General features: G+C 45.4%; 1 protein-coding gene across 1 annotated transcript; it reads right to left on the bottom strand.

Annotated features, from left to right (window-relative positions):
• Window positions 1–906: 906 nt before the first annotated feature.
• On the bottom strand, window positions 907–12,058 carry OSTM1 (osteoclastogenesis associated transmembrane protein 1). The gene is made up of 6 exons (XM_030000701.1): window positions 11,668–12,058; window positions 8,572–8,686; window positions 6,989–7,086; window positions 4,970–5,134; window positions 3,991–4,156; window positions 907–3,655 (listed from the first exon to the last, which is right to left on the bottom strand). Exons 1-6 carry the CDS (start codon window positions 11,995–11,997, stop codon window positions 3,600–3,602), a joined length of 930 nt encoding a protein of 309 aa, XP_029856561.1. The 5' UTR covers window positions 11,998–12,058; the 3' UTR covers window positions 907–3,599.
• Between the last annotated feature and the right edge of the window lie 1,037 nt (window positions 12,059–13,095).

The following is a 13,095-nucleotide window of genomic DNA, read 5'->3' as shown; positions in this document are numbered from 1 at the left end:
CATCTCCCTGCTACCAGTCCCCAACCTCACCTCCACCAAGGAGCCAGAGCCTCCCCTCTCCGGCTCAGCTGCAATCAAGGCCCCATTTGTACCCTCTTTTCTCAGAGTCTTTCAACTATCTGTGAACTTTAGCAGACTCTCCCCCTAAAACACTGTTCTGAGTGTGCTTACAGACCCCCATTTCCACCCTCAATTACTCTCTGAGCCTCTGTTCTACTCACTGGGTAAATCCCCCACTCTTCCCACTTGTCCTTCTCCTGTGCTTACTCCCTTTCAAGTCCCTCTCCCAAGTATACAAGCAACCAGAACCGTTCCCTGGTTTTCCAGCTGAAGCCACACCTCACACACTGGCATTACAAATTTCCCAGCCTTCCTGGAAGTCCCTTGCAGGGGATGCACTGAGATTTAAATTTGCCTTCGAGATACACACATCCTACCACTAGTGCACAAGGCTACTACCATCAGGTGAGACACCCCGCTCTCTCCATGGTGAGGCACTGCACTGCCATTTTAAAGAAATCTTCCAGCTCAACAGCAATCCAACACCATGCCTGCTGAAGCTGAAAGAGTGGCCAGCGCGGAAGACCAAAAGCCTCCGCACAAAGACAGCAAGTTATCCCCACTGGCCTTACTCATGCACACGCATCCAAGAAACTCCGTGGAAACTAACAGGAACCTTTCCATATACTTCAGTAGGCTTTGGCTGAGCTGAAACACCACCCTTCCTCAGCAGTTGCAGTTCATTTGTCCTGTAATTCAGCACAGCACTGCTTTGAAAACATCTTTCTGATGCTGTTTTCCTGCAAATGGCACAATGAGGAATAATAAGCAGGTGCTTCTGAACACAAACCCAGAACAGCAGGAGTATAAAACTACTATAAATGAAGCAACTAAGTAACCACACTGTTCATTGTTTATTGACAATATTTATTAGAGCTGACTTTGTGTTTAGACATTTCCTAGTAAGTATAAATATGAATCAAAGTGCTACCCCACAGTAAGAAATCTTTATTTGCACAAAAAAAGATACAAACAGCTAGTATTTCAAAGTTCATCCTATTTAGTACACATAATACCAAAAAGGCAAAAAAATAAACCAAGATGAACAACTAGCAGCAAAAAGAATTCTAGTTCTCCTTCAACACAGTCTGTGTGCTTCCACATTTCTCTAGGAAATAGTATAAAGAGAATTCAATCCATTTATATATGAAATATCCTACCAAAAATATAGCACTGTGTAAAGAAAGTTAGTAGTACAAAGTTGGGGGGGGTGAGAAAAAGGAGAAAATAGTAGATGTAATATTAAAAATCTCAAGTGTAAACTTCACTGCTGCTTTAAAATAAAAAACAACAAAAAGTCACATGAGTATTTCCGTTTGGCTTAGCAGCCAGGAAAATAAGAAAAGCTGATTTTTTTTTTTTTTTTTTTAAAGTGCTTAACCACCATATCCAAAAGTAATGACTTTCAGACCTACTTAACATGAATGTGCTCAAAAAGCCACTGCTTACAGTATAAAAGCTGTCATTCTGAAATGCTGCACATACAAACTGGCTTATCTGCACGAATGAAAGATCGCTTTGAACAGCTCTCAATCATATGATGTCCCAAATCAATGTAATGCTATTAGAGCAGGCAGCTGAATAAGTCCCAGAAAGTTGAAGTTTAAGAATAATAGATATAAAAAATAATCTTTTTTTTTTTTAAAGGCAGCATGCCTCTCCCAGCTGCAAGAAAGTGACTTTACATAATAAGCAAGAGCGACACAGTTTTATGTTATTGTTGTAAACTACCTAGAACAAACTGACTGCTGACCTAGTAATTCACATGTTTAACAGAGGGAGATAAATACTTCTTACTGTTAAAATACAAAAAGGCAATCATGGGTGGGACCAATCACTAACAGTTTTTTACTTAAACATACTGTCAACTTGCCTTTAAAACCAACAGTATGTCCTAACTCAAAAAAACCACAAAAAAAATAACAAGAAAAACAAGAAAACCAAGGACTTGAAAAGCTTTAGGACTTGTTACATTGTTATATATTTATTTGAGCCCTAGTGCAAAGGAAAAATTTAACATTCTAGGCTCCAAAGCAAGTCAAATACATAAGGCTATTTCATGGGGGTTTTTTGACAGACATCAGACATACAGATTGCAAGAGAAATTTAATTTTTTAGCTGTAATGGCCATTTATTTTTATCTCAAGGTTAGAAAACATTTAAAAATGGGAGCAAAGACTTTGGCATTCATTAACCTCAAGTACAGCTATAAATTGTTTCAACCCCACCGCTCTCCCAAATCAGGACTATCATAACCAAACTGAATTGTCCGTATTGCTGCAGCCATTGAATTGTGCCCACAGCCTGTTAGTAGCACTATCCATCCCCACAGTTATTCTATGAATTTCTCCACCAGCTTTGGAATCCTGCAAGCTGAAATTTGTTTACATTCATCTATTTCACAGGCCTATTTTTTTCAAACTATTTCTTGAAAGTCATCAATTCCCAACACAGTATCTTCATTGTCTTTCAGGACAGTTTTTAAGTTAGAGAACCCTCTGGTTCATTTACTGCTAAAATACATTTTTATCTAGAAAAAGTAACTTTTCCCCTACAAAGTTCCTGTAAACACCTCTGTATTAAGCCATAGCAAGCTCTGGACCAGGAAATTCAGTACCTCCAGTGACTTGACTTTGCCTGACTTCTCTACAAAAACAACAACAAAAAAAATCCCACCAAACATAAAAAAAAAACCTTTGTAATTAAAAAGTAAAGGAAATAACACAACAGACAAACAGTGAAGCATTCAGTTACCCAAGCAGATATATGAAACAAGCCTCTGAAAATGTAACATTTGAAAAGCAATTATTTTAGTGGTTAAAGTGTGCAAATGACTAAATACACTGCCTGTTTCAGAGATAACTGAGTACTGTAGTCATCAATGATTATTATTCAAGTCTAGCAGTGGCAGCTCTGTTGCTTTTGTTGCTGGCTTTGGACATTATATATTACCACATTACCTGCATATTTCATGCCTTTTTTTTTTTTTTTAAACATGTATCAGCAGCAGTACTTCAGAGCAGTATAGGAAAGATGGGAACTTCTTTTTTAAAGGTTTCCTGTCCATCCCAAGTCTGGCAAGACTGAATATTATGTAGAATTAAACATAATGTTTCAGGCAGGAACATCAATTATTATTTCAAGTTTTGTCTGTCTATGAAAATCACCTCAAAAAGATTCAGAATCTCAGATTTCTGTGAAACAAATATGATAAACATGGAAAAATACCATGCAAGGAAAGTGCAGCTATTCTATTGATGAGAAGTACAAAAGCTTAGAAACAGAAAAACACTAGCTACAGCCCGAAACTGAAAAAACCCACAGATTTTTCAAAACCAGAGTCCATACAGTGTCACACAGCCCTGCCTTGTCATGTTTGTTAATATCCTCGCTTAGAAGTCAGACAGCATTTTGTTTAACTTGTGTTGCTCTGTATCATTACACTATACCATAATTAACTCCTCTTTTGTGCCGGCCTCATTCCAACACAATTGTACCCACTGTATAACAGCAGCAGTTCTCAGGTTTTGTTTTGCAGCTCAGCTGTATTTTTCTTGGATGTTCACAAGACTGGCATTTGACTGGATGCGCTTGGCTAGAAAGGGAAAAATTATATGAAAATTAAACACAAAGAATTCTGCAAAACTGGTCTCTCCACTCCCTCTATTTATCCGTAGTCTCTCCACTCCCTCTATTTATCCGACACAGACTTGCAAACAGCTTTCTGTTCACGTCCAGAAACTTTAATGAAAAGATATGGCTGAAGCTCTTTACTACCCTTCTTCAGGGGACAGCAGCAGACTAATAGTCACTATTAGCGCCGTCAGCACAGCTGCAGGCAGATCTGGCTGGGCCCCCTCTCCCACAAGAGCCAAGAGAGTCCCTGGCACCACCCAACTCTAACAGTGAAATGCCAGCACCACCACTTACGCAAAATGAGTATCCGTTTCTTCTGCTTCGAGTGAAGGAAGCTACTAAGATAAAAAACAATAGGTAGGAAGAGAATAAAGGATGAAACTGCAATCACTGGGACTGTATCACTGCAGGGAACAGAACAGTTGAAAGTCCTGCTCCAAAGCTTCCGAGTGATGTTCATCTAAAAGAAAAACATAAGCAAGCCGTGAAAGCAAGCACATGCATTTTCACTGTGCAGCATGGCAAATACTCAGGCCTCAAGACATGCAAGTGTTCAAATATGACCTCAAAAACCAACACTTTAACAGATCTCCCCTCAAAAGCAAGCAAATCCCTGGAAATGTAGAAGCAAACAATTTAAACAGAGCCAAGATTTCACATCAAAACTTCTACAACCTTCAAAACCAGATATACTCAGATACACTGTAGACATTGCCATGTGCCTGTTTCCCAGAGAACTCACTGACAGCCTGCAGGGACAGGGCTAATCCCGTACTTTCAACAGCACTCCCTTTGCCCAACCACTTAAAACCCCACAATATAACAAAGCTTTTTCCAAACATGTGTCACCAATGCTGAGGACCCCTAGAAACAGCTGCTGTAATACGGAATCAATTATTACACTGGCTAGAACAATAGCAGTAAAGCTTCAAATTAAAAGCCAGAAGATTAAGGGTTTGTTGGTTTTTTTTTTTTAAATCCATCCCCTTCACAGTAACAAGAAATTAAAGTGCAGCTACTCAAACTGGAATGCACTCGGCTGATCAGGAGCTTCAGTCGTGCTCCTGCTGCACTGACTGAGGACAGGACCTAGCAAGACAGCCCCACCAAGCTAACTTCACCCCACAGGACATCAGCCTGCCAAAGGCACTGCTGCCCATAATGTCCCACACCAAAAGGGAAAAGGCAATCCATAGTGAGACAAGCACAGATAGCTCAGATTAATAAAGACCTCCATGACAAGCTCTCCTGTTGAGTATTAATAAATACTTACTGCATCTTCCACATCGATGCACAAGTGCGCCGAGTGCCCAGACTCACCACCTTGCCTGTTCATCCTTTGCAAGTTGTTATACAGGTCATTCAACATTTTGTAGGTTTCGTTGCAGTTTTTACATACTTCTGTGTAGTTACTTGGTGACAGATAGATGGTTTGTCCCTAGGATTATAAAACAGCATTCATACAGAGTTTTAAGGCATTATAAAAAAAACCCAAAACTTAAAAAACTTAAAAACTAGAGTCACGCTTTAATCAAAATCCAGATTTCTAGCACCCTAGATTGAGTAGAGGCCCAGACAGACAACTCGCATGAGAATGCAGGAGGAAAAGGGACCAACTCTAACTCACTAGGGACAGGATCCATTTCCTGCAGATTATGCATCTCATTTTTAAAGTACCAGTTCCCAGAAGGAGGAAAAAAAAAAAATTTACTAGTAATTAAATGTTATTCTGGAGCCAGAGATCAGGTTCCTTAATACTGTGGTTTGTTTTTCGTTTGCCCATACCTAACAAGTAACTGTTGTTACTGCTGAGCTGTACTGACAGGGACAGACTTTGTCATAGTACATAATCCTTTTCATTTGTGGCTGTCCTGGTTTTGGCTGAGATAGAGTCAGTTTTCGTCCTAGTAGCTGGTATAGTGTTGTGTTTTGGATTTAGTATGAGAACAATGTTGATAACACACTGATGTTTTTAGTTGTTGCTAAGTAGCGCTTATCCTAAGTTAAGGATTTTTCAGTTTCCCATGCTCTGCCAGCAAGCAGGTGCACAAGGAGTTGCGAGGGGACACAGCTGGAACAGCTGACCCCGACTGACCAAAAGGATATTCCAGACCATAGGATGTCATGCTCAGCATATAAAGCTGGGGGAAGAAGAAGGAACGGGGGACGTTCAGAGTGATGGCGTTTGTCTTCCCAAGTCACTGTTACACGTGATGGAGCCCTGCTTTCCCGGAGATGGCTGAACAGCTGCCTGCTGTCGGGAAGTGGTGAACGAATTCCTCATTTTGCTTTGCTTGCACGCATGGCTTTTGCTTTACCTATTAAACTGTCTTTAGCTCAACCTACCAGTTTTCTCACTTTTACTCTTCCAATTCCCCCATCCCACCACGGGGGCAGCGAGCAAGCAGCTGTGTGGGGCTGAGTTGCCAGCTGGGGTTAAACCACGACAGTGGCCTTCACCACCCCTGAATGCAATACGACACACTTGAAAACAAAACTACAATCTCTAAAGATATTCCAACCCAGTAATGGTTGTATCAGCTACCCACCAACCAGTGGGTTAAGTTCTAGTTCAGACATCGCTCCTAGCCAAGGCCTAAAGGCACATTTCCTAGAAATCATTAATAATAAAAAAAGCAGACAGTTTCCTCAGAGATTGTCTCACCCCCATCATTTCCCATTTTTACCATTGAATGATCCCAGAATTTGGCCAGTTTCCGACTGAAATGGAATATGCCCAGTTTCTTAGGCTATTTAGGGCATTTTCTTTGGGGCCAATTACTACATTCATTTCACTAAGTGAATTATATTGCCTTTGAAATATGACAAACTTTGTCTACCCATAATCTTACTAGTCAAAAGAATTGTTACAATGATTTAAGGTACTGGTCTTTCTGAACTAGTCTATATTACCAAAAGGCTATTTAAAGATTGAATTGTTAAGTCAGAAGACAACAGTTCTCCAAAGAGATAGAAAGAGAGACTTGCGGCATGCAGACATTATGTTTCTTACTGTATAATTATCAACTGTTGTGAATTCAGAAATTCTGATGTGAAGTAGCATTGCAATTACATACAAAATGAAGTCAAGGTGAATATCAATTAGAATTAATTTTAGGCTCTCAATCTGTAAACATCTGCATTTTACAGATCATTGCTTTATCTGCCTAAAATTCACAAACTCACCAGCAGTTTATTTGCCTAATGCATATCTGCAGTTTATTCAGCATAAATAAGATTTTGCCAGCAATTAGAGGTTTTAGTGCTTCTCTTAAATACACAGCATAAATACCTGAAGGTTATGTTCAAAACATGTCAGAGATTTATTGAATAAATCCAGGAATTCTACAGTAGAATTTGATAATCCCTCACTGCTGTTCTTTAAACAATCTGTCAAAGAGAAAGAAAAACATCAGGATATTCTAATTTCTAACATTTCCATAGCCGACAAGCCCCAGACACTCCATTCCTGCAAAAAAGGCTCTCGACTATAAAAGACAGGTCTAGTCAACACTGCGGTTTCCTTATCTGCCTGCCATTGATGTCTCAGACCTGCTGACCTAACTCTTCATCGAGAACATATTTCAGAATTAATTGGCCTTGATTAAGTGAAAGACGAAGACTATCATCAAGAGCTTTCTGAAGAGGGGGTCTGAATTATCTTTGGACTTTGAGATAAAACAAGACACTACTTTTATTTTCTACCCTGCAAATCTGGCTTTGCCCAGCAACAGTAACAGCCATTATGTGAAAGCAGAAGCACCAGCAGTGGAGATGAAACAGAGAGCATCCAGGAAACAGCTAGACCACAAACACAACAGCCGAATCGGAGTGTAGGTTATTACTGTTTAAGAAAAGAGCTGACCATTTCACCAGCTTTGAGGGGAGCCCTGGGGCTTTCCTCCCAGTCATAGGCTCAACCCTACCATGTTACTACTTCCACCCATCCCACCCCACTTCAGGTTCCCTAACCAGACAGACCCTTGACAACAACAGTGGTTTGGGAATTTAGATGTTCAGCAACAGCACCATGAGAGCATGCCAACTTCCTAGAAAAATCTCCTGAAAGAAGGAAGCACCATCAGCGTTGAGGGCGAGCATTCAGCTGGACACTGGGCAGGCAGCACACAGGTCACAAGCTAAGCACAACAGGACACAGAGCTCCTCCTGTACTGCCTTTCCAGCCCTCACACAGCCCAGACTCACAAATGAAAACAAACTTTTAGGCTCTCAAGGGGCTCTGCAGCAAACCCAGCATCTTTGACACTCAACTCCATAGAGCTACTCCCACTGTTTTCTAGCACAGGGTCCCACTTCCCACACCAGGAGAATGGCAAAAAGCCACAGTTTAGCTGTAAGCATGGCACAGCACCAGCAGCATGGGGAGAGTGAGATACAGGGATAGATTTGGACACCCTCCAGCCACAAAATGAAATCAAAAGCACAGCTGTGGAGGCAGATACTGTTCAACGTGTGAGCACCCCAGAGTTACTGACTTTATTACAAACAAGGAAAAGTTTCTTATGTAAGTTTTTAAAAAAAATGGGAAGATGGAGAAAAACAGAAGAAACCACAATGAAGCTAAGGAAAGTCTCCAGAATGTCTGTAGATCACAAAGAAAACCAGCAAGACTACCTTTTGAAACAATAGCCTAAAAAAAATATTTATACAACAACTAAGTTTTCCAACAGAATAGTGCCCTCAGATTTTGGCAGTATCCCTTAGAGAGTAAAAAGCTCTTGTACCCTTCATTGGAGCGGCTCTAGTTTAGGATTTTTGTGTTATCTACTGACTGTATTTAAATAAATACATACAATTCCAATCTGTGCAAATTTTAGGGGCTAAGTCATAACAGTAGCAGAACAAGTCACATACTTGCACAGTTGGCTGCCTCCCAGGTTTCATTAAAGAACTCCGAAAGGGTCACAACTATCTGCAGCCTGTCTGAGGTCAAGATGCTTTTGGCACAATTGTGGCTCTCAGAAGAATTCTAGGAGAAAAAGGAAACAACAAAAAAAAGCAATCAAGTGTTAAAAATACAAAAGGAAAAATTTTAAACATATTTTAGGCAACCACAGCTAAACAATCACAACACATCACATCGATATTTCTAGAATAGGCAGAACAGAATTGACAGAACAATAATAATCTTTTGATCCACCAATTCATACTAGGAGCAACACAGCCTACTGCACATGGTCTTTGAAGACCTACTAGGACTGCACGCAAGTCAGTCAAAAACATGCGACTGCAAAAAAAAAAAAAAAAAAAAAAAGAGCAAGAGCACGCAGAGAGACAGAGCCGCCTCTGCCAGGTAGCTCACGTTCATCCATTTCTGGGCCGCCACCCCCGGAGCCAGCTCAAGGCACGTGCAGCCAGAGGGAAGGACGAGGTCGTTCTCGTTAGGCTGAAGGAATATTTGAAGGAGCTGAACCAACGGACTGGCCTCAAAACAAACCAAACCCAAACAACAGAAAACAACATCTAAAACGGCTGTACCAACATACTGTATCAGCGGCAAACTTTCCCCCCAGTGCAGCAATACCAGGAACGCAGACCTCTGCGAAGAAGCACCTGCAGCCACTCCCCCAAGCCTATGGCCAGGCCAGGCTCTCATCCTCCCCAGACGTAGGTACCAAACTCATCCGTCCTAGCAAGCCACCCAAGGTAGCCCACCCTCAAAGTAGGCACTGGCACAACTCTTACAGCAACTTACTCTTTGGACCAAGCTCATAAAAAAATGCAGAGCGACTATAAAAACAGTTACAGAATAAACAGGAAGTATCCCTATCGGAATTCAGAACAACATTTTTCTCCTTCAAAGCTTTATTTTCTCCCTCAAATCACTGATACGAAATCATGACCTCCAGTCAGCTGACTCCTGTGCTCTAGCTCCTGGTTTCTGGCTGCTAAATTGACTTAAGCACTTCTCAAAATTGCCAAAGCTGCCAAAAGCCTCTTTGATAAGTGACGTGGGACACACGAGAAAATAATCTCTTTAACGAGAAACATGTTCCTTACAGAGCTTTATGAGAGATCCAGTTTCTGCCTCTGTTAAAACAGGTTTATTTTTTAAATAAGTTTCCCTTGGAGACTCAACTGCAGAAGTCGAATATTGCCACATCTTTTAACTCCTACGTTCACCCGCTTTCATTTCTACCAAATTACAAACAGATAAGCAAGAAAGCTGTTTATGCGGGGAAACTCTCTGGTTGCTTCATGAAGGCCTTTAACTGTGAAACTTCCTCACCAGCTGCACTCATGAGTGGGCAAAAGAACTCTAAATCCAAAACTGAATCAAGTAGACTTATCCTATCATTCCTTAAATACATTTGCCTAATTTATTCTTTAATTAGCCTAGCGAGGAGGATTTTGCATTTCAGAGATGTCCAAAACTTAAGCTAGCTGCTTCTTTCGCGTTGCGCTATAACTACTGTAGGATGGCAAAGATAAAAACATCAGCTATCTGACTACTTGTGATCATCGATTGAGGTTGCAAGAGATCACCTCCTTTATTTATTTGGTTCATTAACCCACCCACAGAAGGAAAGCCAAATGCTCTCCAATACAGATGTGTCTTCCAGACCACATAGTGGACCAGTCCTCCCAGGCTGCCAGTACTCAAGCACAGCAGCTGCAATGAGTTCATACATATTCTAAGTACCGGGATGTTTGGCAACCTAATCCTAGCCAAAACATCATGCTGAAAATACCCAAGAGAATTACATAATCAATTTCTCACTTTCACATTACTTAGTCACTGGTATGAAACAGCTTCCATATGAGAAACAAATAAAACAGACTACAGGATTGCAGACTAAAACAAGAAACCACTGGCTAGATATTTGCCCTGGAGAGGACAATTATGAAATGAACGTCCATGTGCTTTTCCAATACAAGCACTGGGGTGGTGAGGGGAAACGGGCAGACAACACATCAAAACCAGAAAGTGGTACTTTTTCACACAACAGGTAACTAAGCTATGAAATGGTTTGCAGCAGGACACTGCAGCACCAGAAGTTTACCTGGGTTTAAGGAGCAACAGATTTTTCTTGTCAATGGCAATTCTAAATACAGATTCAGAAATCCCAAGACTGGAAGCACAATCCAGGGGACACACTGCTATAAACTTGCTCTCTGCTTGTACTCTTACCAGGGCACCCACTTCTAGCCACGATCAGAGAACAGAAAAAGGTCCTTTGGTCTGATCCACTATTGTCATCCTCACACTGTCCCAGGAACTAACTTTTACAAATGGATAAACTAGATGAGAACACGCAAAACTAGTCATGAACCACCTCCAACACCAAGAAATGGGAAAAAAGAACAACTCAAGTTCTTCCACTTGCACAGAGGAGCAAAGCTTTCTTCCTGCGGGTGGAGCTGCCTGCCCCTAACCGTGCCAGGAGCTGGCTGCACGGACCGTGCCAGAGCGCCGGGCAGCAGAAGGCAGCCGTCACGGGCAGCGGCGCGTCCCCAACGCTCCCAGCCGCTGCTAAACCGCCTGACGCACCCGGCGGGGCTTCCAGCCTGGCAACCGACCTTCGCAGGCTGGAGATCCGCTTGCCCCCAAAAAACACGGGTGCCCCGCTCACCGCGGTAGTGTCCCGGGTCACGCCGCCAGCCGCGCCGGGGCCCGGCCGAGCACACGCCGCCTCCCCTCACCCTCGGCTCCGAGCAGGACCGGGGTGCGGGGCTGGGCCGGACACCGGCCGGCAGGCCGCAGGGAAGGGCGAAGCAGCAGCAGCGTCCCGGGCTGGCAGCCGCCCGCCTTCCCGAGGACCCCACCGCCCCCTGCGTACGGCCCAGCCGCGCCCCGGCAGCGGGCTGACGAAGCGGCTCGAAGCCCCAAGGGAAGCGGCTGGAAGCCCCAGGGGAAGCGGCTCGAAGCCCCAGGGGAAGCGGCCGGGGCCCCCGCCCCGGGCAGCCTCGCCGCCCCCCTCCCCGCCTCGCCCGGCCCCGCGGACGCACCCCGACGGCGCGGGCGATGTTGCCGTACTGTGCGAGGAGGCGGCGGTAGTGGCGGTGGCAGGCCTGGCAGAGCCGCACCGGGCGGGCGCGGCGGCCCAGGCAGCCCGTCAGCGCCGCGCTGCCCTCCGCGAAGGCGGCGAGGAGGCGGCGGCACTCGGGCTCCAGCTCGGGCAGGTCGCCGGGCAGCCCCGCGCCCCACAGCTCCTCCGCCAGCTCCTCCGCCTCGCCCAGCGCCTCCAGCGCCAGGGGCCGGCGCGCCAGCCCGGCGGCGGGGCCGAGGGCGAGCGCCAGGGCCGGCAGCAGCGGCAGCAGGCAGCGCAGCGGCGCCATGGCGGCCGCGCCGAGGAAGCGGAAGCGCCGCGCCGGCAAACGGCCCGCCTCCGCCGCGGGGCGCCGCCGGTCATTGGTGGCGGCGGGGAAAGGGGGCGGGGAAAGGGGGCGGGGCTGGGCGCGGGGGGAGGCCGCGGATAACGGCGTGGGCTCTTGGCGGGTCGTGGCCGTGGGGCGTCCCCGGGGGCTGCGGTGCCCGGGGGGGTGTACCTGCCACATGGCGCTCCGTGGGGGGTGCGGTTTCGGTGCCACCTCTTTCGCGCGGGTAACAACGCTCTTGTCCGAAAAGGGGGCTTGAAAGTAGCCGTCGTGCGGGGAGCGACTGCGAAACATGCTGAAAATATGGCAACAGTTAGGGAAAAAAATCCCCCGACCCGAGAAAAAGTTGACGGGGGAGGAGCAAACCGCATCTTTCTGCAGACAAACTATTTCCCACGTTTTGCCTCAAGCTCGACGCCTTTGTTGGTACCTGGCCCCAAACTTCCCCACGGCCGCTTCTCAATAAAACCGCGGTCGCCAAAGGAAAACTCTTCCCCGAGCAGGAGGAGCGCGTACAGCAGCAGGCAGCCCTCCCACCGGGGGCTGCAGTGCCGGGCTATCTAATAACTCCTCTGCCTGGCAGAACCTTGACCCCGTGCCTCTCGCATCTAACTAACGCCCTTTCCAGCCATTTTGACGGGCTTTTGACCGAGTTTGTGTTTCTTCGTGCTCTGGTCAGACACACAACAGAGAGGCAGAGCAGAGCCCTGCAACTCCATACCATGGTGCCTTCAGGAATAACAGAGCTGAGCAGGAATGGCCCCGTCTGTTTCTTGTGGCAGATTCAGTACTGGAAATGTGGCACCAGTGACGGGAGGCAGCGCTGGCTGACAGTGGTGTGACGGTTGCGGCGGCTGCCGGGAGTTCGGCGCTGCTTGAACCGGCTCCCCGTGCACCCAGCCGTACCCAGCTCTGCCGGCTCCCTGTCACCCGGCCCGCCTGGCCTTAGCTTGTGCCGGTCGTGCAGTAGATGTCACAGCGTGGAAATGTCCAGCATGGATTTGTGCTGTCAGGTGAAAACACGACAGCAAAGGCGACGATAAAGATGCCATCAGGCAG

This window comes from Aquila chrysaetos, chromosome 2, assembly GCF_900496995.4.
Source record: "Aquila chrysaetos chrysaetos chromosome 2, bAquChr1.4, whole genome shotgun sequence".
NCBI lineage: Eukaryota > Metazoa > Chordata > Aves > Accipitriformes > Accipitridae > Aquila > Aquila chrysaetos.
This window is presented reverse-complemented; position numbering and strand designations above follow the sequence as displayed.